At 42.0% G+C, this 26,884-nt stretch overlaps 1 protein-coding gene across 3 annotated transcripts in view; it reads left to right on the forward strand.

Moving 5' to 3' along the window:
- Positions 1-26,884, forward strand: part of LOC134348634 (sodium-driven chloride bicarbonate exchanger-like) — a 258,317-nt gene that overhangs the window by 85,181 nt on the left and 146,252 nt on the right. For all 3 annotated transcript variants that reach the window (XM_063052328.1, XM_063052326.1, XM_063052327.1), the window contains exon 3: positions 22,227-22,370. In XM_063052328.1, coding sequence (XP_062908398.1) covers positions 22,227-22,370 — 144 coding nt within the window. The remainder of the gene's footprint in view (positions 1-22,226; positions 22,371-26,884) is intronic.

The following is a 26,884-nucleotide window of genomic DNA, read 5'->3' on the forward strand; positions in this document are numbered from 1 at the left end:
GAAAAAGCATCAGAAACACAAGTTCATCATCTGGAGGGGGAAGGGGACAATTGAGATGTCTACAAAAGCATAGTGACATGTGTTGTAAAAGACAAGAACACCTGGGTAGAGACAGGAAGACAATGTAATATTTTACAAGGTCAGTGGATGAAGAGTGATTCAGTAAAACTGGTCATAGAGTCAAGGAACACCACAGCACAGAAACCAACTTTTCAGCCTATCTCGTCTGTTCTGAACCATTAATCTTCCTAATCCACTTGGTCTGCACCTGGACCATATGCCTCTATACCATTCCCATCTATGTACCTATCCAAATTTCTCTTAAACATTAACATTGACCCAGCATCCACCACTTGTGCTCACAGTTCCTTCCACACTTTCACCACCCTCTGAGTGAAGAAGTTCCCCTTAAACATTTCACCAGTCACCCTTAATCTCTATTTTCAATCTCACCCCACCTCAGTGGAAAAAGCATGCTTGCACTTACCCTATCTATTCCCCTCATAATTTTGTATATCTCTATCAAATCTCTCCTCAATCTTCCATGTACAGGGGAATAAAGTAATAACCTATTCAATTTTTCCTATAAGTCAGATCCTCAAATCCTGGCAACATTGCTGTAAATTTTCTCTGCACTATTTCAATCTTATTTACATCTTTCCTGTAGGTAGGTGACCAAAACTGCATACAATACTCCAAATTAGGCCTCACCAACATCTTACATAATTTCAACATAACATCCCAATTCCTGTACTCAGTATAATGGTTTATGAAGGCCAATGTGCCAAAAGCTTTCTTTATGACCCTATTTACCTATGACACCACTGTCAAGAAATTATGGACCTGTATTCCCAGATCCCTCTGTTCTTCTGCACTGCTCACCATACAAGACCTACCCTAGATGGTCCTCCACCTCACACGTCTGCATTAAATTCCATCTGCTATTTTTCAGCCCATTTTTCCAGCTGGTCCAAGATCCCACTGCAAGCTTTAATAGTCTTCCTCGCTGTCCACTACACCCTGAATCTTGGAGTCATCTGCAAATTTTCTGATCCAGTTTACCTCTATTATTTAGATGGTTGATATAGATGACAAATACAGATGGACCCCAGTAGTGATCCCTGCGGCACACCACTAGTCACAGGCTTCCAGTTAGCGAGGCAACCTTCCACGAAGCCAATGTTTAATCCAATTTACTGCCTCATTTTGAGCAGTCACTCCGGTGATGAATATCTGTTATCTGTCAAGTAGGGTGCCATGCACAATTCTGATTTGATGGAGACAGACGTGAGAGAACGGAGGAACATCCGGTGAAACTTCTGAAATGCCTGTTTCACTGCCGCTGCTACTGTGTGATCCAGAATCTCCGGAGGGGAAGGCCCCGAGTCCTCGGCTTTGCTTGTTGCTCGGCGGCCGGGGTGGGGTCGAAGCGCTCAGCAGAGATGGTGCTCGGTGTCCGAGGGCTAATCTGAGGCTCGAAGTTTTCGGACGGACTCAAAGTCGGCTGTGGTCGGGTGCTTCCAGGGTGCTGCATCGGCAAGTTTGTGGCGCTGGAGGTTCATGGCAGGGAGAGTTTCTCCCTTCTACCGTCTGCATGAGATAATGGGCTATTGGGACTTAGACTTTTTTTTAACCGTGCCCATGGTCTGCTCTTTATCAAATTACGGTATTGCTTTGCACTGTTGTAACTATATGTTATAATTATGTGGCTTTTGTCAGTTTTAGTCTTGGTCTGTCCTGTGTTTCTGAGGTATCATACTGGAGGAACATTGTATCATTTCTTAATGCATGCATTTCTAAATGACAATAAAAGAGGACTGAGTGTCTTCATAATCTAATCTAATCTAATCTAAGCGACTGAACTTTCTTGATCAGCCTTCCATGTGGGACCTTGTCAAAGTCCTTGTTAAAGTCCATATAGACAACATCCATTGCCTTGGCTTCATCAACTTCACTGCTAACTTCCTGAAAAAACTCTATAAGATTTGTTAGACATGACTTAACCGTGCTCAATGCCATGTTGACTATCTCTAATCAGTCCCTGTTTATCCAAGTACTTATATATCCCGTCCCTTAGGGTACCTTCCAGTAACTTTCCTAATACTGATGTCAAGCTCACAGGCCTTTAATTTCCTGGCTTATTCTTAGAGCTTTTCTTAAACAATGGAACAACATTAGCTGTCCTCCAATCCTCTGATACCTCGCTGTGGCTAAGGATGATTTAAATATCTCTGCTAGGGCCCCTGCAGTTGCCTTCCACAGGGTCTGAGGATTTCTCCACCCAAATTTGCCTCAAGACAGCAACCACAGGCTTTTCTGTAATCTGCATAGGGTCCATGATCTCACTGCTGCTTTGCCCCACATCTGTAGGTACTGTGTCTATCTCCCAAGTAAATACAGATGCAAAAAAGTCCATTTAAGATCTGCCCTATCTCTTTTGGTTCCATGTATAACTTATCACTCTGATCTTCTAGAGGACCAATTTTGTCCCTTGCAATCCTTTTGCTCTTAACACATCTGTAGAATCCCTTGGGATTCTCCATCGCCTTGTCTGCTACTGCAAACACGTCTCCCTTTGGCCCTCCCGACTTCCTCTCTTCAGCGTTCTTTTGCAACCATTGTTGGCAGAATCTCAGATGAAGAGGGAACACAAACCAGTCCTCGTAGAGGGATGAGCAGCGGAGAGAGTGAGCAGCTTCAAGTTCCTGGTTGTCACTATCCCTGAGGACCTAACATACTGATGCAGCTATAAAGAAGGCAGGACAGCAGCTATGTTTCATTAGGAGTTTGAGGAGATTTACTTTGTCAGCTGAAACATATGAAAACGGTATTCTGACTGGCTGCGTCATCATTTGGTATTGGGGGGGGGGTTGCTACTGCACAGGTTTGAAGTAAGCTGCAGAGAGTTGTAAAATTAGTCATGGGTCCTATCCTCCATAGTATCCGAGACATCTTCAAGGAGTGGTGTCTCAGAAAGATGGTGTCTATCATCAGGGACCCCCACCACACAGGACATGCTCTCTTCTCATGTTTACCAGTAGGAAGGAGGAACAGAAGCCTGAAGGCACACACTCAATGATTCAGGAACAGCTTCATCTCCTCTGCCATCTGATCTCTGAATGGACATTGAACCCGTGAACACTACCTGACTCTTTTTTCAAATTTCTGTTTTTGCACTACTTATTTAATTTAGTTATTTAATATACACATATACAAAATGTAATTCAGTTTTTTCTCTATTTATCATGTACTGTTGCTGCAAAGCTAACAAGTTTCACGACACACGTCCATGTATTCTGACTCTGATTCATTTCTTGTACTCCTCAAGTACCTCATTTGTGTGCCTGCCGTTACCTGCTATGCACCTCCCTGTTCTTAATCAGGGCCTCAGTATTTCTCCGAAACCTTGATTCCCTAAACCTGTTATCCTTGCCTTTTATTTTGACAAGAACATACAATCTCTGTTCTCTCAACATTTCACTTTTGAAGGCCTCCCACTTACCAAGTACAGTACACCTTTCCCAGAAAACAACCTATCCCTATCCACACTTGCCAGATCCTTTCTAATACCATCAAAATTGGTCTTTCTCCTGTTTAGAATCTCAAGCCGAGGACCAGACTTGTCCTTTTTCATAATTACCTTGAAACTAATGACCTTGTGATCGCTAGATGAAAAGTGTTTGCCTACACAGACTTCTGTCACCTGCCATGTCTAGTAGGATATCAAGTATTGCACTCTTTCTAGTTGGGACTTCTATGTTGGGATTAATTAAATTTTACTGAATACATTTGACAAACTGCTTCCTATACAGCGCTTTTACGGTATGAAAGTTCCAGTCAATATGTGGAAAGTGAAAATCACCTACTAAAGCAAACTTACGTTTTTATAGCAGTCTGCAATTTCTCTACAAATTTGCTCCTCTAATTCCTGTGGATTGCTGGGTGGTCTATAACATAATCATGTTATCATGGCCATACCTTTCTTATTCCTTTTAATCCCTCCTGCTCTATCATATCTAAAACAACGGAACCCTGGAACATTGAGTTGCCAGCCCTGTCCTCCTGCAAACAAGTCTCACTGATGGCTACAGTGTCATACTTCCACTTACTGGTCCATACTCAAAGCTTATCCGTCATTCCTACAACACTCCTTGCATTGAAATATATGCTGCTGAGAACATTAGTCCCATGATGCTCGACCTTTTGATTACTGACTTTGTATATAGGCTTAACAACATCTTCTGCCACATCCACTCCACTATCTGCTCTGGTGATCTGGTTCCTATCCCCCTGCAACTCTAGTTTAAGTCCCACTATGCAGCACTAGCAAACTTTCCTGCTAGGATGTTGGTCTCCTTTCAGTTCAAGTGCAAACTATCCCTTTGTACAGGTCCCATCTTCTCTGGAAGAGAGCCCAGTGATCCAAAAATCTGAAGCCCTCCTCCTGCACCAACAGTATGATGTTCCTATTTTTTAGCTCCACTAGCACGTGGCACAGGCAGCAATCCTGAGATCACAGCCCTGGGGATACTGTCCTTTAGCTTAGCATCCAACTCCCTGAACTCACTTTGCAGGTCCTCATCACCCATCCTATCCATGTCATTGGTACTGATGTAGAGAACGACCCCGGCTGTTCGCTCTCCCTCTTAAGAATTCTGTGGACTCAGTCTGAGATGTCCATGACCCTGGCGCCCAGGAGAAAACAAAGCATCTAGAAATCTTGTTTGCATCCTCAGAACCTCCTTTTCTGTTCCCCTAACCATTAAATCCCCCATAACTACTTCTCCCCACTTCCCTTATGAGCCACAGAGTCAGACTCAGTGCCAGACATCTGACTACTGTGGTTTTCCTCTGTTGGGTCATCCCCACCCAACAGTATCCAAAGCAGTAAACCCGTTGTTGAGGAAGACGGCTATAGGGGTACTCTGAATTGTCTGTGTATCCCCTTTTTTCTCCCTGACTGTCACTCAGTTACGTGTGTACTGTACCCTGGGTGTAACTACTTCCCTCTACATCCCACCTATCAAACCCTCAGCCTTCCGAATAAGCCGGAGTTCATTCGGTTCCAACTCCAGCTCCATAACATGGTCCGTTAGAAGCTGCAGCTGGATGCACTTCTTGTAGGTGTAGTCGTCAGGACACTGGAGGTCTCCCTGCCTTCCCACATCCCACAAGAGGATCATTCCTCTATCCTCCACTGCTCTAACTGTGAAAGAAGAAAGAAAGAATAAATAACAAAAATAAATCTACCTATGGCCACTCTTCTTCTAAGCCTCAACTCCCCACTCACACAATGGCTGCTCTGTTTAAACCTAATGTCTTTACATTGGTCCTAGCCATGTGCCTACTTATGTGCAAACCCTTGTCTCCTTGGGAACTGTGGCACACAAAACATGCAAACTGTCCCCGTCTCTGTGACTCTGCACAATCCAGTGTCTCTTCAGGACTGGCATGCAAAATGTGCTGACTGTCTCTGTTTGTTTCCTTTAAGCTTTCTCTCCCTCTGTGTAATCCGGTGTCTCCTCGGGACTGGCATGCAAAAATGTGCTGACTGTCTCTGTTTGTTTCCTTTAAGCTTTCTTTCCCTCTGTGTAATCCGGTGTCTCCTCGGGACTGGCATGCAAAAATGTGCTGACTGTCTCTGTTTGTTTCCTTTAAGCTTTCTCTCCCTCTGTGTAATCCGGTGTCTCCTCGGGACTGGCATGCAAAAATGTGCTGACTGTCTCTGTTTGTTTCCTTTAAGCTTTCTCTCCCTCTGTGTAATCCGGTGTCTCCTCGGGACTGGCATGCAAAAATGTGCTGACTGTCTCTGTTTGTTTCCTTTAAGCTTTCTCTCCCTCTGTGTAATCCGGTGTCTCCTCGGGACTGGCATGCAAAAATGTGCTGACTGTCTCTGTTTGTTTCCTTTAAGCTTTCTCTCCCTCTGTGTAATCCGGTGTCTCCTCGGGACTGGCATGCAAAAATGTGCTGACTGTCTCTGTTTGTTTCCTTTAAGCTTTCTCTCCCTCTGTGTAATCCGGTGTCTCCTCGGGACTGGCATGCAAAAATGTGCTGACTGTCTCTGTTTGTTTCCTTTAAGCTTTCTCTCCCTCTGTGTAATCCGGTGTCTCCTCGGGACTGGCATGCAAAATGTGCTGACTGTCTCTGTTTGTTTCCTTTAAGCTTTCTCTCCCTCTGTGTAATCCGGTGTCTCCTCGGGACTGGCATGCAAAAATGTGCTGACTGTCTCTGTTTGTTTCCTTTAAGCTTTCTCTCCCTCTATGCAATCTGGTTACCCCTTGGTACTGTGGCACGCAAAGAAGTGCCAACTGCCCCCACTGGCTTCTTATAAACTCTCTCTCCCTCTACGCAATCCGTTGTCTCTTTGGGACTGTGGCACACAAATGGTGTTGAATAGCTAGTAGGGGATCTTAAAGGAGACCATGACAGCAGACAAGTTTAAAGGTAGCTGGAAGGGAGCTGGATTCTCAGTGAATGTACAACCATCTGGTTTACATACAACAGTCAGCTGAGTCAGTTAATTTGCTGAGTTTTCTTTTACAGTGTGCAAGTTGATTGTACAGTTGTATTAGCTTGTTTTATATCATTTGTACTCCTAGGGTATGTCATTAGCACTTAACAAGTGTTAAGGTATTATTATCAGTGATGTTATTAATGCTGTGTCCTTTTGGTATTGCACACCTTTAATTGTGGTTTGCTGAATTTTACTGTAAGACGAAAAGTACAGTTTTATTTCATGCTGCACGCATGAAGCTGTAGGAAATTTGTTATCATTAGCCAGGATTTGCAGAATGCAGATATTGTCTACACTCACTACACAGGTAACTAATATATACCATTCTTACCTGAGTCAGATCTGCAAAGTTGAATTTCTTAGCTGATACAGTCCTTGATCTGATTGATGAAAGCCTGTGTTGTACCCATTGTCGTGACCCGGACATTCAGATGCATTTAAAACTATGAAAACGAAGTAAATAAATCCATATAAATTATTAACAAAACAAGTTTAAAAATTAAATATGGTTAAATAGTTGACAGTTGTGAGTTTTGGAAAATTGTGGCTAGCCTTTTATGTACCCCTACCGTTTCCTTCAAAATGAGAAGTCCTGTTCAGCCTTCCTTTAATGCTGTCTGAATTATTCCTTTCTTTTTCAAATCTTTTTATTGTTATACAGAAAAAATAACACGAGTACATTGAAGTAACAACACTTACACTGTCTCAAAAAAGACATTATCTTAAGATTGGAAAAAAAAATTTGTGATAACAAAAAAAACCTACTAAGCAGAAAAGTGAGAGGAAAAAAAAAAGAACCCATTATGCGTCATACAAAAAGCTTCTAAAAATAAACATCAAACCGCCAGCAAGGAGAGAAAATATACTAAAAAATTTACAATTAGATCGCGGAAAAATTATATCAATTAACTCAAATGATAATAATGAGCACATGAGCCCCATTGAAATATTCCAATTCTAATATGTGTGATGGAAGTTCAGAATTTGCCAATATCTGTCATGTAAATGCCAGAATTTCACCCCAACTTTTTTTTTGTTCTGGAAATTTCTTCAGTCTCTCCACATTTACCAGTGTCAGTTTCTAAGCATCCATTATTGCTGGAGCTGTCTGAAGGTCCATCTTGCTATACTGTCTATTACCAGATGATATTGTTCAAAGTTCAACGTAAATTTATTATCAAACTACAGATATGTCACCATGTACAACTGAGATTCATTTTCTTATGGACATACTCAATAAATCTATAATAGAATCAATGCAAGACCACGCCAACTTGAGCATCCAACCAGTGTGCAGAAGATAACAGACTGCGTAAATACAAAACAAAAAAAAACAAATAATGAAGGGATTTTGAAAGTGAATCCATAGGTTGTGAGAATATTTCAATGAAGGAGCAAGTGAAGTTATCCCCTTTGGTTCAAGAGCCTGATGGTTGAGGGGTAATAACTGCTTCTAAACCTGGTGGTGTTGTTTGGAGGTTAGATAGCCTATTGAAGTGTGAAATCCTGAATTAGATAGAACACTTTCACTGCATTCTAGCCAGTATCTTATAAGACCATCAGGCATTGGGAGCAGAGTCTGCTCGTCCAGTTAATCATGGCTGATCCTTTTTCTCTCTCCTCCTCAATCCCAGTTCCCGGCCTTCTCCTTGTAACCTTTGTTGCCATGTCTCAATCAAGAACTTATTAATCTCTGCCTTAAATACACCTAGTGACCTGCATGTGGGAACAAATTACACAAATTCACCATTCCTTGGCTAAAGGAATTTCTTGGTATCTCAATTTTGAAAGGCCCGCGCCCCCCCCCCCAATCCGGAGGCTGTGCCCTCTTGTCCTAGGCTCTCCCACCATCGGAAACATCCTTTCCACATCTACTTTGTCTAGGCCTTTCAACATTCGAAAGATTTCAATGAGATTCCCCCCCTCATTATTCTGAATTCCAGCGAGTATGGACCCAGTGCCCTCAAACGTTTCTCGTATGATAACCCTTTCATTCCTGGAATCATGCTTGAGAACCCCCTCTGGACTCTCTCCAATGCCAGCACATCTTTTCTAAGATGACCCAAAACTGTTCACAATACTCAAGGTGAGGCCTCACCGGTGCCTTATAAAGCCTCAGCTTCACGTCCTTGCTCTTGTATTCTAGACCTCTTGAAATGAAGGTCTTTGCCTTCCTCACCACTGACTCAACCTGCAAGTTAACCTTCAGGGTGTTCTGTACAAGGACTCCTAAGTCCCTTTGCATCTTTGATTTTTGGATTTTCTCCCTGTTTAGAAAATAGTCTGCACATGTATTTCTACTACCAAAGTGCATGACCATGCAATTTCCAAATTGTATTTCATTTGCCACTTTCTTGCCCATTCTCCTAATCTGTCTAAGTCCTTCTGCGTCCTACCTGTTTCCTCAACACTATCTGCCCCTCCACCAATCTTCGTATTGTCTGCAAACTTGGCAACAAAGCCATCTATTCCATCATCTAAATCATTTATTTACAGCATAAAAAGAAGCGGCCCCAACACTGACCCCTGCGGAACACCACTAGTCACTGGCAGCCAACCAGACAAGGGTCCTTTTATTCCCACTCACTGCCTCCTGCCAATCAGCCAATGCTCTAACCATGTTGGTAAATTTCCTGTAATACCACGGGCTCTCAACTTAGTAAACAGCCTCATGTGTGGCACCTTGTCAAAGGTCTTCTGAAAGTCCAAATCTACAGTACAGCATCCACTGCATCCCCTTTATTTACCTTACTTGTAATCTCCTCAACGAATTCCAACAGATGCGTCAGGCAGGATTTTCCCTGAAGGAAACCACGCTGAATTTGTCCTATCTTGTCCTGTGTCACCAAGTACTCCATCACCTCATCATTAACAATTGACTCTAACATCTTCCCAACCACTGAGGCCAGGCTAAGTGGTCTATAATTTCCTTTTTGTTGCTTCCCCCCTTTCTTAAGGAGTAGAGTGACATTTGCAATTTTCCAGCCCTCTGGCACCATGCCAGAGTCCAATGAATTTTGAAAGATCATTTCTAATGCCACCACAATCTCTAACGCTACCTCTTTCAGAACCCTAGGGTGCAGTTCATTTGGTCCGGCTGACTTATGTACCTTTAGTTCTTTCAGCTTTTTGAGCACCTTCTCTCTTGTAACAGTAACTGCATCCACTTCTCTTCCTTCACACACTGCAACATCAGGCATTCTGCTAGTGTCTTCCACAGTGGAGACTGATGCAAAATACTCATTTAGTTCATCAGCCATCTCCCTGCCCTCCGTTATTATTTCTCCTGCCTCATTTTTTAGTGGTCCTATATCAATCCCATTCCTCTTTTATTTTTAACATACTTGAAAAAACTTTTACTGTCCACTTTGATATTATTTGCTAGCTTGCTTTCATATTTCATCTTTTCCCTTCTAATGATTTTTTAGCTGCTCTCTGTAGGTTTTTAAAAACTTCCCAATCCTTGACCTTCCCACTCATTTTTGCTTTGTTGTATGCCCTTTTGCTTTTACAATAGCTTTGACTTATAAAGGAAAGCCATTTTGCTTTAATGCTCAAAGGTCCCAATTTATGAAGGCATTTGTTTTCAGTGATGAGCCACCTGCATTCACCACTGATCTGCAAAATATGATCATACTTGCTTTATATGAATCTTCTGTGGTCATGTCACAGGAAGGTGCTAGTGTCAACCTTGGTGGCAGAGCTATGAACCATGGCAGAATAGTTTGCACATATTGAACGTATGGGAGTGAATTGAATTATGTGAACATCAGTAGCAGTCAAGAAAATGCTGGAGTAAGCTTTTTGTAAATCTCACCTAGTTTCTGGCTATCAGAGGTGTCAAAAATGAATCTTCCTGAATGTTTCCAACATTAAAGGACTTGAGCAGCCCAAACCCTAAAATGTTGATTGAAATATTAATGACTTGTATATTATAAACTTGCAAGCCCTACAGAAATGTGTAAAATAATCAATAACATTGGAAATTTAAAAAAATGCCAAGAACCATCCTCCTCAAAACCGTGTTGAGCTGCTGAATTTAAAAATTCATTTATTATCAAAGTGAGTTTGCAGTATACAGCCCTGTGATTTATCTTCCCACACTGTCTCGAAACAAAGAAACATCATAGAACCCGTTCAAAGAAAACATAAAACATAGTGTGCCAAAAAAAGAGCAAATCGCGCAAGTGGCATAAAAACAAGTGAAAAACACAGAATATAAAATATCAAACTACAGAGTCACTGAAGCAGTCTAGAAATGTTTTGTATATTTCTGTTCATTTCAGTTTACTGCTGTCATTCATTGAGCCAGTCCGCCCCGTTCAAAATTGCACAAAATAGCAATAAAAAAGAGTAACTAAAAACCAGAAACACTTGTAGTATGAACTTATAGTGCCAAGCCCACAAACCGCGGTGATTAAACCTTACCGAAGACCCAGGACTCCAGCACTACCCTTCTGCGTGTTGGAGTCTGCTGGCTAGCAGCTCATTGCAAAAATACCACACTTGCCTACAAAATTCAGCCAAAGCGATTGAATGCTCGTTAACATCTATCATCTTGTCTTGCTATCTTCATGGATTTGTTCATATAAACTATTTGTCTTTATTTGTGCAACTCCTTTAAAATTGAGAGAGATTCTCATTCTTAGCAAAAAAAAACCCCACAAATTATTGGAGGAACTTAGTGGTCAGGTGGCATCAGTGGAAGTGAAGGGTGGTTGTATTGGTTCAAAACTGGGCATCAGGAGTGAAACATCGACTATCTCTCTTTGCCTCTACAGATGCTGACTGACCTGTTGAGTTCCTAAACAGTTTGTTTTTTTTCTCTTTTAAAACAGGGCTATTTTATTCATCAACATGTTCGTCATTTTTCCTTCTGCAATGCAACACTTTACACTTACAAAGATGAAATTGAGTTGCACAGTAAATAAATTGGAGCAAAAAATTTGAGTTTTAATTGCTTTCAGAAGACTGTATGGTGTGGAAAATCTCTACTGAAAAGATACAACTTCTGTTGAAACAGAGTATGATATTAAATTTCCTACTACAGTTAAGAAAACAAATAACCATGTAATTATTCAATAACTAACTTAGAATTTGTCAAAAGGGACAAGAAATTTGTCTCGATCATTTTTTTTCTAACATTAAAACAGTGTTAGCCATCTCGGTCATGATATTGAAAAACACTTATCAAAACAAAAAAGAGGTAATTCATCTGTCCAAGTTCCAAAATGACACTAGTGGGTCCTCTTGTGAAATACTAATGGTTTTAAGAGCTTCAACATTTGGGGTCACATCTGTGTCAACGGCATACTTGTTTTATGATCCTGACACCAGGAAGTAGGCTTCAATTTGTCACACTACAGTGTACCCTGCACCCTTGTATCAACTAGGAGTGTTTACAAATAAATTAGGTTGCAAACTTCAACCACCTTCAACTTTTTAAACTCCACTATTTTCCTTCAAACACTCAGTTTTTGAACCAACCCACAAAATCATAATCACAACTGCAATTTAGCAACACTATGACAACTCTGATCACTTTGCAATAAAATTAATTTAATTTTTAAACACAAAATAATCTGCAGATGTTGGGGTCAAAGCAACACTCACAACACGCTGGAGGAACTCAGCAGGTCGGGCAGCATCCGTGGAAAAGATCAGTCGACGTTTTGGGCCGGGACCCTTCGTCCCAGCCTGAAACGTTGACCAATCTTTTCCACGGATGCTGCCCGACCTGCTGAGTTCCTCCAGCGTGTTGTGAGTGTTGAATTTAATTTTTGTTCTAATTGCATTTTTTCTCATTCAAAAAATGTATATAATTTAGTTTTTGTGAATGCTGCTTGTATAATACTATGTGCCTGTGATGCTGCTGTAAGTAAGTTTTTCATTGCACCTGTGCATACGTGCAATAAACTTAACCTTGACTTTGAACAACTTCCCTATTTGGAAGATTTCTTCTAATCTCTGAACTTGATGGAAAAGCTGTTGAATTCACCAGGAGATTTATGGTGATTGGGATGACAGTTTTGTTCAGTCTGGTAAAGGTCTACTCATGAAGCATCTTTCTATGATTTCAGGATGGTTCTGTCTGGCAGCTTGCTTCTTGAATGTTTGTAAAAGTTGTTTCTTCAGTGAGTGAACAGTGCCAGTCATGATCTGGACCAAAGTGATTGAAATTCTTGCTTGATGTAAATTCTAGATGTTAGACCATAAGATACAGGAGCACACCTAGTTCATTTGGCCCATCGAGTCTGCTCTGCCGCTTCATCATTGCTGATCCAATTTTCCTTTCAGCCCCGATCTCCTGCCTTCTTCCCGTTTCCCGTGAAGCCCTGAGCAACCAAGAATCTATTAACCTCTGTATTAAATATAAGACTCCACAGCTGTCTGTGGCAAAGAAATTCCTCTCTGGCTAAAGAAATTCCTCCTCATCTCCCTTCCCAATACACACCACTCGATTCTGAGGCTGTGTCCTGTGGTCCTAGACTTTCCCACTCTTGGAAACATGTTCTCCACATCCACTCTATCAAGACCCTTTACCATTTGATAGGTTTCAAGGAGATCACTCCATATTCTTCTGAGTTCCAGCGAATAAAGGCTAAAAAGCCATCACGTGCTCTTCATTTGACAAGCTGTTAAGTCCTGGAATCATTTTTGTGAACCTCCTTTAAACTGTCTCCAGTTTCAGCACATTCTTTCTAAGATAAGGGGCCCAAAACTGCTCACAATACTTCACATGAAGCTTTACTCGTGCTTTATAAAGTCTCAACATTACATCCTTGCTTTTGTATTCTAGTCCTCTTGAATGGTAACATTGCATTTGCCTTCCTCACACAGAATCAACCTGCTTGCATCATATTTTCTTCAGTTTCCTGATGAGGTAACTGTAGCCTTTGGGCAGGAGCAGATGTTGTCAGGTGGTGCCCAACATACTGAGATTGTTTCAACCCTTCACCACTACACTCTCCAGTTGGCGGGTCAGCAGTGGTGGCCAAGTCACTGCCCATCTGCTCCTGACTTCCAGCCCAACTCTGCTCGCCTGCTCCGTATCCAGCAAGAGGCTCTTTCCGCTTCCTGAGCTGCCCCATCCTGCGAGCTGCTTGGTACTTGCTGTTTTCATCAAGGCCCAGCACAGACAGCGACCTCCATATCGGCCTTGCCGGGAATCCTCCACAGCTGATCTCCATGGGGAATAGCTACTGTTATGTAACCGGCAACCATGAATATCAATCAAGACAGGTTATATAAAAACAACCAAACATTTATTAAACACGGATAAACAATAAAACACAAATGAAAACCTTAATCAGAAGTTAACCGCTATGCAGCCATTCAACGAATTGTCACTCGGTACTGACTCTTAAAACGATAAATGCAAAAACAGTTCTTAAAGCGGTAAAGTCAAATACAGTTCTTAAAATGGTAAATTCGAAAGTCGAATAGATTTATACATTCAATTGGGAGAGACTTCTCTGGAGAAGGATTTCTTTATAGACACGATTTTCCTGCTGGTTCTGTCCAAAGGATTCACGATGAAGGAAATAAATGGCTTAAAACAACTGACCTTAATTTCTAGAGAGCGCCTTGCATGAACTTCCTGGCTCTTTTGGCAAGAGTTATCTTCGATGCAGGTCTCTACTTCTTCAACGAAGACTCAATAAGGTTGATCCTTTATTAAACTGCTGAACATTCCCGACTTCTCTTAATCCTTCATATCCTGTACTTCGATAAAGTCTTCACTCTGCAATACTACTGGAAAAAGGTACATCAACACATCTAGCAAAAACTGTCAGTCCAGCACGTAACGCTCTGTTTTAAAAATGATACTGCGTCATAAAAACAAATACGCAACAGAAACAGACACAGACACACGTTCTAGCTGGAAAACTAAAACTAAAAACTAACTGCATCATCTGAGGTCTTCCTTTATATACCTATGGTGAACATGTCATCAAGTGACCTCACATCAGCGGGAAAATTACATCAGGTGACCTCCAGAAGACCATTACATCATTCTCACAAGAAAAAAAAATCACAAGATCTCCTTGGGGTATGTAACACTACATAGAATATAGAAAACCTACAGCCACAATACAGGCCCTTCAGCCCACAATGCAGTGCTGTATATGTACTTACTTAGAAATTACCTAAGGTTACCCATAGCCCTCTATTTTTCTAAGCTCCATGTACCTATCCAGGAGTCTCTTAAAAGACCCTATTGTATCCACCTCCACCACTGTCAACGGCAGCTCATTCCGCGTACTCACCACTCTCCGCGTTTTTAAAAAAAACCTTACCCCTGATGTCTCCTCTGTACCTACCTCCAAGCACCTTAAAACTGTGTCCTCTCGCATTAGCCATTTCAGTCCTGGGAAAAAGCCTCTGACTATCCACATGATCAATGCCTCTCATCATCTTATACATCTCTATCAGATCACCTCTTATCCTCCATCGCTCCAAGGAAAAAAGGCCGAGTTCACTCAACCTATTCTCATAAGGCATGCTCCCCAACCCAGGCATCATCCTTGTAAATCTCCTCTGCACCCTTTCTATGGTTTCCATGTCCTTCCTGTAGTGAAGTGACCAGAACTGAGCACAGTACTCCAAGTGGGGTCTGACCAGGATCCTAAATAGCTGTAACATTACTTCTTGGTTCTTGAACTTGATCCCACTGTTGATGAAGGCCAATGCACCATATGCCTTCTTAACCACAGAGTCAATCTGTGGAGTAGCTTTGAGTGTCCTATAGATTCAGACCCCAAGATCCTTCTGATCCTCCATACTGCCAAGAGTCTTACCGTTAATACTATATTCTGCCATCATATTTGACCTACCAGAATGAACCACCTCACACTTATCTGGGTTGAACTCCATCTGTCACTTCTCAGGCCAGTTTCCCTTCTGCCTCTCTCCCTTCTTGAAGAGTGGAATGACATTTGCAATTTTCCAGTCTTCTGGAACCACTCCAGAATCTAATGATTCTGAAGGATCATGACTAATATCTCCACAACCTCTTCAGCCACCTCTTTCAGGACTCTGGTGTGTACACCTTCTGGTCCAGGCACCTTATCTACCTTCAGACCTTTCAGTTTCCCAAGAACCTTCTCTCTAGTTCATGACCCCTGACACTTGGAACTTCCACCATACTGCTAGTGTCTTCCACCATGAAGACTGATGCAAAATACTTATTCAGTTTGTCTGCCATTTTGTTGTCCCCCATTACTACCTCTCCAGCATTGTTTTCCAGTGCTCTGATATTCATTGTCTCCTCTCTTTTACATTTTATGTATCTGAAGAAACCTTTGGTATCCTCTTTAATATTATTGGCTAGCTTTACCTTCATATTCAGCACGCACAGCTTACTGGTGAAATGATATCGTATCTGTTAAATAGGGGCTGTGGACAATTCTGATTTGATGGAGACAGACGTGAAAGCACAGAGGAACATCTGGAGAAATTTCTGAAATGCCGGTTCACTGCCGCTGTTACTGGGCGACCGAGAATCTCCAGAGGGAAGGCCCCAAAATCCCCGGCTTTGCCTGCTGCTGGTGACTGAGGCTGAGGTTGAAGCGTTCGGATAGAGATGGTGCTCGGTACTTGGTGTTGGAGGGTTGATCAGAGCTCGAAGTTTTCAGATGACTCAGAGTCAGACTGTGGTCGGGTATGGCAGGGAGAGTTTTCTTCCTTCTCCCGTCTGCGTGAGATGTGGGACTTTCGAGAGACTTTGAACTTTTTTACTGTGCCATGGCCTGTTCTTCATCAAGTTATGGTATTGTTGCATTGTTGTAACTATATGTTATAATTATGTGGTTTTCTTAGTTTTTCAGTCTTGGTCTGTCCTGTGTTTCTGTGATATCACACTGGAGGAAAATTGTATCATTTCTTAATACATGCATTACTAAATGACAATAAAAGAGGACTGCATGTCCTCATAATCTAATCTAATGTTTCATGTTTACCTTCTTAATGACTTTTTTGTTGCCTTCTCTTGGTTTTTAAAAGCTTTCCAATCTTTTAACTTCCCACTAAATCTTGCTCTATTATTTGCCCTCTCTTTGGCTTTTATGTTGGCTTCGACTTCTCTTTTTAGCCATGGTTGTGTCATCTTTCTTTTAGAATACTTCTTCCTCTTTGGGATGTATATATCCTGAGCCTTCCAAATTGCTTCCAGAAATTCCCGCCATTGCTGCTCTGCCATCGTTCCTGCCAGTGTTTTTTTTTCAGTCAATTCTGGCCAATTCCTCTCTCATGCCTTTGTAATCCCCTTTACTCGACTGCAATACTGATACTCCTGACGTTAGCTTCTCCTTCTCAAATTTCAGGGTGAGTTTGATCATATTATGATCACTTGCCCCTAAGTGTTCTTAAGCTCTCTAATCAATTCTGGTTCATTGCACAAGTGTTTCTGCATTTGGGCAAGGTAGACATGAGAAAAACTTTGCTACATTTCCTGTAGTCTTTACCCTACATGTCCATTCTTAATAACAACAGATGTAATTGGAATTTGCATAAAATTGATTAATACTGCCTAGGTCCTAGTGCGAGGCATGGTGTGCTGTTTGGATCATTTAAACACAAGTCCAGATATACTGACAGACAGGGTGCTGATTCTGCCTGCTCTCCCACCATGTCCACGCTTGTTCGCGGTGCTGAGGCCATGAAGACTGTCCCTGGCTGCTGTGCTCCGTGCCCACTAGTATGATGGACTGATATCGAGGCTTTGGGGCCTACTCCAGGCTGCTCTGGGATCCCGATCTAAGGACTCATTTTGGTTTAGAATGTTGCTTGCTTCTATTGTTTACGTGATTTGTGTTTTTTAATTTTTCTTTCTCTGCACATCGGGTGTTGGTCTTTTTTTAAAAATTGGCTTCTTTTGAGTTTCTTGCTTTGTGGCTGCCTGTACGCCAGTGGTTCCCAACCACTGGGCCGTGGACTGGTACCGGGCCGCAAAGCATGTGCTACCGGGCCGTGAGGAAACTATATGATTTGGCGATATGAAACGATATGAGTCAGCTGCACCTTTCCTCATTCCCTGTCACGCACTGTTGAACTTGAACACCCCCCTCTCCCCCCCCCGGGTCAGCCGGTCTGCAAGAATATGGTCAATATTAAACTGGTCCACGGTGCAAAAAAAGTTGACCCCTACTGTAAGCCATCAACTTTTAAGGGTGTGTAATTTATCCATTCTTTGATAATAAATGTACTTTGAAACTTTGAAATTAATTTTCATCCATGATAACAGCATTTTTTTCAGATATGTAGATGAATTTTTGAGCCATGATTTTTGAAGAGTCTTCGATTCCTATTTCTATTGAGATAATTTGAATTGGAGCAATATCAGAACTACTATATCAGTGCAGTGAATAAACTGTTGATGCCTTGGGCTGAGACCCTTCATTAAGTCTGACATGGTGGAGATGAAGGAACTGAGAAAAGGGAACAGCATTTTTACAGGAGACAGGATGGGAAGTAGTATAGTCAAGATGACCGAGGCAATCAGTAGGTTTATAAAAGATGTCAGTCAACAGTTTGTCTCCAGAGATGGAGACAGAGAGATTGAGAAAGGGAAGAGAGGTGTCAGAAATGGACCAAGTGAATTTAAGGTCCCGGTGGAAGTTAAAGGTTCAAAGCATACAACTCTGAAATTCTTCTTCTCCAGATAGCCATGAAAAGAATGGCAGCACAATCATCAACCCCGAATCCCTCCTCCCTACACAAAAAAGAACAAAAATGGAATAGGAACATCAACCACTAAACCCCACTCCCAAACACACAAAAAACGAGAATGATTGAGCAAGACACACATAATATAAAAAACTGTAAGACTGGAAAAAAAGACCACAGTCTAAGTCCATATTCAAAATGCAGAAAACCCAGGTAACATTCTTCGGCAGGCCACATAGACTTCCCTCTCTAGCAACAGAGCGATCCCTCCAGTGATCAAAAGGCAGGCAGCTGACACTCACCATCCGCACGCACCTCGATGTTTCAATCTCCCTTGTCGCTTTAATTGCTGAAATGGAGTCCCACAGCTTTCTCGCCACGAGGTTTGCACACACTACCTCTGCCTCTTGGAATCCTCTCGGAGACTGCAGTGTGCTGAAACACCCAAATGATCTCCAAACTGCAAACAGTTCCAGAATCACATTCAAGATGAAAATCAAATGTAAAAGAGATAAAAGACTTGAAATATATGATCTATCCAGAAGACATTGACCGAAGGAGCATTGTACACAGGCGCTGTCTTGACTAGGAGTCTACAGAGGCAAAGCTGATGAAATTGATGAACTCAGTATGGGTGTATGAAGCAGTGCCAATGCAGTTGTCAATGTAGTGGAGGAAGAGTTGGGGAGCGTTACTGGGGAAGGCTTGGAACATGGACTGTTCTATGTAGCCAATGAAGAGTCGGGCATAGCTGGGGCCATGGGGTGGATTTCCAGAATCTGTAGATTTTTTTGTATTTATATTAATGCAGTATTTGGGATAAAATGATCACAGAATTAAACAAATAGTCTAATCTCACATGAAGTGCCTTGCTGCTCTTAACATTATCTTGCTGAATAAACAGATGACTCATAATGCTGATCTATTTTTCATTGCAAAATGGAGGGATTGGGTGAACAGGCATTTAAGACAGCTGAGACCACAAACAGCGTATTTGACAGCTACTCGATATGAACTGTTCTCTTAATTGAGGCAGGAAAATAGCATCATGATGGCTAATGTCAGAGCTTTAAATCAACCTGAAGCTGAACCTCCATTCAAAGTTGAACATAGTTTTTAGTCGTAGCTCAATAGTGATGAAAATTGGGTTTTGATATTCCCAGAACATCATAACTGTTAACATTATGAAAAACAAGAAAAAAAAATGAATTCACTCCAATTATATAAGAATCGGATTGCAAGTGAGACTTGCAAAGAGTGTATGAGAATAGATTACCAATATAAATGTGAATCCAGAAATGTTCCATTGGCATAAAAGTTGGCATCGGTCGGGGTCGACCATGGATGTTGCATCCCAGCTGTCTAGATATGCAAGCCTGGGTAGTACAATGTGGAGAGCAAGCTGTTGCCGAAGTAATAGGTTCCCCCTCTCCATGTATCTGATTAGCCCAAAGGAACGGCAGAGACTGGCATAGTTTGGTACCAGCAGCGTTACAGGAGTTGTCAGTCAGCATTAAGCTCAATGTAGGACTGCCTTAGGGACTTCAGCTGTGGATTTTTCTCCCAGGATTTATGAGCCTTCCCCGTGAGCGGGTATAGCTGCAAACAGCTGAGTTTTGAGATGAGAGTTTTCCATCTCCTAGATGAGCTGCTAACCACGGCTGATGAATCCCATCTGCCCAAAGTGACTGGTTTTAAGGCACCAGTAACCTGCCTTTTCCCTATCTAATACGAACATAAGAAATAGGAGCAGGAGTCGGCCATCTGGTCCATTGAGCCTGTTCCACCATTCAATAAGATCATGGCTGATCTAGCCATGAACTCATCTCCACCCACCCACCTTTTCCCCATCACCCTTAATTCCCCTACTATGCAAAAATCTATCTAACCTCGTCTTAAATTTATTGACTGAGGTAGCATCCACTGCTTCATTGGGCAGAGAATTCCACGGATTCACCACTGTCTGGGAAAAGCAGTTCCTCCTCCTTTCTGTCCTAAATCTACTCCCCTGAATCTTGAAGCTATGTCCCCTAGTTCCAGTCTCTCCTATCAGTGGAAACAACTTTTCTGCCTTTATCTTATCTATCCCTTTCATAATTTTATATGTTTCTATAAGATATCCTCTCATTCTTCTGAATTCCAGTGAGTACAGTCCCAGATGACTCAATCTCTCCTCATAGTCTAACCCCCTCATCACTGGAATCAACCTGGTGAACCTCCTCTGTACCACCTCCAAAGCCAGTATATCCTTCCTCAAGTAAGGAAACCAGAACTACATGCAGTACTCCAGTTGCGGCCTCACCAGTACCCTGTACAGCTACAGCATAACCTCCCTCCTCTTAAATTCAATCCGTCTAACAATGAAGACAAACATTCCATTTGCTTTCTTGAAAGCCTGCTGCACCTGCAAACCAACCTTTTGTGATTCATGCACAAGCACTCCCAAGTCCCTCTACACAGCAAAATGCTGCAGTATTTTTTACCACTTAAATAATAATCTGCTCTTTCATTTTTCTTTCCCAAGTGGATGACCTCACATTTACCAACATTGTACTCCATCTGCCAGACCCTTGCCATTTAACCCATCTATATCTCTCTGCAGACTCTCCATACCTTCTGCACAATTTGCTTTCCTACTCAATTTAGTATCATCAGCAAACTTAGATTCACTACACACGGACCCCTCTTCCAGATCGTGGTCTCCTGTCACTAGAAATGGTTTCGCTGGACTTAGTAGCTAAGCTACATTTGAAGGGCAAGAGTTGGGCTCGGTGGTCAGAGGCTATTTGAGACGCACACCATTGGGAGCACTTAAAGGTAGTGGGAGCTGGTCTCCATTACCACTTCCCTTGCTATATCAACCTTAAGGAACCAAACAAAGTATTGAGTTATTGATAAAGCAAAAAGATATTGCTACATTGTAGCAGGGTAAAAACAGGGTGGCTGAATGTATGGACACAAGAAAAATGAAATTTACTGTGGAGGTATATGAGGAAAGGCAAAAAATGGGATCGGTTTTACATTATGAGCTGAGCACAGGTTCGTCTTCCGCCATCTGGTCTTGACGCAGAGTCCACCTAGAGTGGTGACCACCCCGGCCGTACCTGTACACTCGACATCCTAGTTCATTGAATACTCCAAGAGACTGCAAAAGCAGCTGATAGTTTAGTCAGTTCAAAAGAACGTCCTTGAATAGGAAATTACAGGCTGCAGACTACAGCGATCATAGTTCAGAAGAAGTGTATCTACTAGAATACCTATTAATATTGTGTGCTGTCTGCAAAATGTTGCCGGTGTCATCTTGCCTGGTAAGAATGGTTTATTAAAACATGCCCCTTTCTGGGTTTTATCACCAGAAGCAGGAATCATAAAAGCAGGAAATTGTGCAACATCTTTGTAAAAATATTGCTCTAACCTTGATTGGTGTATTGTGTTAATTTCTGGTCTCATATGATAGGAAGGATGCAAGAGAGAGCGAGAATCCAGGATAGAATTGCGTGAATTGGAGAAGATGGGACCATTTTTTTGAAGAGGAGGATGTGGGAAATTCTGATAGGACTTTAGGGAATATTAATAGATATAGGCAGAATGGGAAAGTGGTTCCATTTTGTGGAGGTATCGTGGACTAGAAGTCACAGGAATTGAGTAGCAGGGAACAAAATTTTAGAGTAGCACAGGAAACACTTGCTTTTTTTTATATACAGAGAATGTGGATGGAATCTGGATTGCACTGCCAGCAGCTATATCGGAAACAGGTCTTGATCTTCGATCTTGGGTTTAAGAGGAAATTGAATAAATAAATGGTGGAGAAAAATGCACAAAGTTGTGCAGAAAGGGACAGTGGGTGGAACTAGAGATGGAGACCTACCAATAGGCAAAATGGCCTCCTATGCTGCAACCATTCTTTGATTCCATGTTTTTGATTTTGGATGTTCAAGAGTGACAACAAAACTCAAACGAGTCTATATTTGTTGATATAAATATTAAAATCAATAAAAATGTACAAAAGCTTGTGCACAAAATTATTTATTTTCTACATCTGTAGGTCATCGGACTCTGTATATCGGTGTTCACGTTCCACGGGAAAGGCGAAGCCACCGGCGGCACAGGCATCGCGGGCACAAACATCGCAAGCGTGATCGAGAAAGAGACTCGAGCACGGAGGATGGGAGGGAGTCTCCTACTTATGGTAATGGATTCTCCTTTCATGTTAAGGATCTGTAGAGATGTGATGGTTGATATTATCTCTTCTCCTGTGACTGGCTATTTGCTTACTCCTTTGCCAATAAATAGATAACTCTTGATAGTTCTGCCTAATTGTGGTAACATTCTGGGATTGTGGGAAGTTATGACCATAAGATTTAAGAGAAGAATTAGGCCATTTGGCTCATTGAGGCTGTTTTGCCATTTCATCATGGCTGATCCATTTTTCCTTTCAGCCCAGTCTCCTGCCTTCTCCGTATATCTCTTCATGCCCTGATTAATCAAGAATCTATCAACCTTTGTCTTAAACACATTCATGCAGATTTGGCCTCCACACCCACCTATGGCAACTTATTCTGCAGATTCTCCGCTCTGGCTGAAAAATATCCTTCTCATCTCCCTTCTAAACGGACATCTCTCTAGTCTGAGACTGTGTCTTTGGGTCCTAGACTGTCCCAGCATAGGAAGCATCCTCTCCACACACACTCTATCAAGACCTTTTACCATTCAATTAGTTTCAATTAGGTCACCCCTCATTCTTCTGAACTTGATTGAAAACAGGGCCAGAGCCATCAAATGCTCTTCATATGACGTCGTTCAATCCTGGAATGATTTTTGTGAACCATTGAATCCTCTCCAGTGTCACCACATTCTTTCTAAGATGATGGGCCCAAAACTGCTCACAATACTCCAAGTGAGAATTTATTACAAACTTATTAGACATTTAGAAATGCATCGCTTAATCATGAACAGTGACTGTGGATATGAAGCAACCGGAAATGCACTGACTGACCTACTGAGTGTTTTCAGCATTTCTGCTTTATTTCATATGTCCAGCATCGGAAGCTTTTTCCATTTATCATTTTCATTTCCTGATGAGCAAATTTGTATGATTTAGTGGAAATAATAGACTGAAGATGATAGATATTTTATTGATCCCAAAAGACATTACAGTGTCACAGTAGAATTATAAGTGCACAGATATACAAATATTAGAAGAGAAGTAAGTTAGAATAAAAAAAATTAAGATGTACAAGATTTACAAGTCAAAAATGACAAGATTTCCAATTCACACTGATAAGATGGTAGTGCAAGAAGAGCTGTAATATTATACAGTAATGAGTGCACATTCACACCGTCCAGATAAGAAGTGATGGTAATATTGCACAGGGTGTCTGCGATAGCGGGGTGTGGTAAACAGAGCTAAACAGAGATCTGGTAAACAGCGATTAATAACAGTCTAACAGGAGGGATTCATCACTTCCCCAGCTAGCTATAGATTGACTCATTATAGAGCCTAATGTCCGAGGGTAAGAATGACCTCATATAGCGCTCTTTGGAGCAGCATAGTTGTCAGTCTATTACTAAGTGTGCTCCTCTGTTCAGCCAAGGTGGCACGCAGAGGGTGAGAAACATTGTCCAGAATTGCCAGGACTTTATGGAGGGTCCTTTGTTCTACCACAGACTTCAGTGTGTCCAGTTTGACTCCTATAATGGAGCCAGCCTTTTGAATCAGTTTATTGAGCATGTTGGCATCAGCCGTGTTGATGTATTGCCCCAGCCCATCACCACATAGACGATTGTACTGGTGACAACAGACTGGTAGAACATGTGAAGGAGAGGCCTGCATACTTCAAAGGACCTCAGTCTCCTCAGGAAATAGAGGTGACTCTGGCCCTTGTACTCAGCCTCTGTGTTGGTGTTCCACTTAAGTCTGTCATCCAGGTAGAACCTCCCCCAGGTACTTGTAGGTCCTCAGCACATCCATGTCCTCGCCATCAATAATAACAGGGAACAGTGCAGGCTTGGTCTTCCCGAAGTTCATCACCATCTCCCTTGTCATACTGATGTTGAGCTGCAGATGATTCAGCTTGCACCTTTTGACAAATTCATTTACCGTGGCCCTATATTAATCCTCCTGTCCTCCCTTTATATACCCAACTATTGCTGAGTCATCAGAGAGTATCTGCAGATGGCAAGACTCAGTGTTATATCTAAAGTCAGATATACAGAGTAAATAGGAAGGGAGCCAATACAGTCCCCCGTGGGGCCCCAGTGCTGCTTATAGCCATATCTAACACACAGCTCTGAAGACGCACAAACTGTGGTCTGCCAGTCGGGTTGTCCATTACGCAGGATACAATGGAAGTGTCAACTGCATTGAAAGGAGCCTTTCCCCCAGCAATGAGGGCTGTATGATATTGAAAGCACTTAAGAAATCAAAAAAAAACATGATCCTGTTAACTTTTAACTTTAAGTGCCATTAAAAAGATGGTGGTTATTTTAATGCTGTTTCAGTGTTCCTTTCCTGATTTTGGTATACCCTGTAAATTTATGGTGGAGGCTGTCCGATTGTCATGGATGTTTAGTCAAGAGAATCTTGTGTAAAATCTTGGAGTCTGCGCAGAGGGATGCTACACAAGTAGTGCTTATCAAAGGAAGTCTGAGAGCATTCAGAACTGTGCAAAAGTCTTGGGCTTAGGTGCCTAAGACTTTTTGTAAATCTGGTGGGAGCAATGGATGTTGTGAATGGGAAGGTTGTGGGCCAGGTGGAAGAGGAGGAATGCCAGGATGGGGGGGAGGGGTGGTAGGTGGTGGCATGAGTATAGAAATCCCTGGCCCTGAGACACTAGGTGGAGTCATGTGATTCCAAGCAACTGGTTTTTTGATCGTTACAGAATGTCTCTCTGGTGCTTTCTGCTCCCTCCCCTCTCCCTCCCCCTTTTCCCAATCATGATTCCCCTTTCCACTCAGTCCACAATAGAGACCCATATCAGAATCCGGTTTATCATCACTCACGTGTCATGAAATTTGTTTTTCTTTGTGGCAGGAGTACAGTGCAATACATAAAGAATATTACAATACTGTGCAAAAAAAAATCTTGGCACCCTAGCTATATATGAGTGGCTGAGACCTTTACAGAGTACGGTAGAACATAGAATAGTAGTGCCATGTGCTAGTGGGGCCAGAAATAGGAAGATCATACAATTTAACACATGACTAAGGAGTTGGTGCAGGAGGGAGAGCTTCAGTTTTTCGGTCAATTGTCCCTTTTCTAGGGGAAGTGGGACCTGTACAGAAGGGAAGTTTTGCAGCTGAAATGGAGAGGGAGAGAGAGATTAACTCAAATGAGGTACTTGAGGATTATAAGAAATGCAAGAGAACACTTAAGGAGATGAGAAGGGCTAAAAGAACATGAGATTGCTCTAGCAAGCAGGGTAAAGGACAATCCAAAGGGCTTCTGCAGGTATATTAAGAGCAAAAGGACAGCAAGGGACAAAATTGGTCCTCTGGAAGATCAGAATGGTAATCTATGCAAGGTGCCAAAAGAACGGTGATCTCAAATAGATTTTTTGCATCTGTTTTTACTTGGGAGATGAACACAGAGCCTGTAGATGTGAAGCAATGCAGCAGCGAGGTCGTGGACCCTATGCAGGTTACAAAGGAGGAGGAATCTGTTGTCCTGAGGGAAATTAGGTTGGATAAATCCCCAGGGCCTGACATTGTGGTCCCTTGGACACTGTGGGAGACTAATGCAGAAATTGCAGAGGCCCATGCAGAGATATTTAAAACATTCTTAGCTACAGGTGACGACCCTGAGGATTGGAGAATAGCTAATGTTTTTCCATTGTTTCAATAGATACGTTTAACTTCAGAGAAACATATACAATAGACATCTGAAATTCTTTTTCTTCGCAAACATCTTTTAAAGGTTCTAAGAAAAAGCCAGGAAATTATAGGCCGTTGAGCTTGACATTAGTAGTGAGAAAGTTATTGAAAGATACTCTAAGGGACTGGGTATTTGAATGGGAATCGACTGATTAAGGATAGTCAGCATGGCTTCATGTGTATGTCAGTGTGTTCTGTCTTACCAGTCTTCGAGTTTTTCATGGAAGTTAGCAGGAAAATTGATGAAGGCAAGGCTGTGGAGGTTTTCTACTTAAGTTTTACCAGGGCCTGTGACAAGGTCCCACATGGTAGGTTGGTCAAGTAGGTTCAGTAGTTTGCCATTTAAGATGAGGAGGTAAATTGGATTAGACGTTGGCTTTGTGGAAGAAGCCAGTAAATGCTTGTAGATGGTTGCCTCTCTGACTGGAAGCCTGTGACCAGCGGTGTGCCGCAGGGATCAGTGCTGGGTCCTTTGTTGTTTGACATCTATATCAATGATATGGATAATGATGTGTTAAATTGAATCAGCAAATTTGTGGATGACATCGAGATTGGGAGTGCAGTGGACAGAGGGGGAAAAGTATCAAAACTTGCAGCAGAATCTGGTCCAGCTGGAGAAATGGGCTGAAAAGTGGTAGATAGTATCTAATGCAGACAAGTGTGAGATGTTGCACTTTGGGAAGACCAACCAGGGTAGATATTGCACAGTTAATGGTAGGGCACTGAGGAGTGTGGTTGAACAAAGGGATCTAGGAATACAGGTCCATAATTCTTGAAAGTTGTGTAGATAGGGTTGTATAGAAATCTTTTGGCACATTGGCTTCATAATTT

This window comes from Mobula hypostoma, chromosome 6 (genome assembly GCF_963921235.1).
Source record: "Mobula hypostoma chromosome 6, sMobHyp1.1, whole genome shotgun sequence".
Lineage (NCBI taxonomy): Eukaryota > Metazoa > Chordata > Chondrichthyes > Myliobatiformes > Myliobatidae > Mobula > Mobula hypostoma.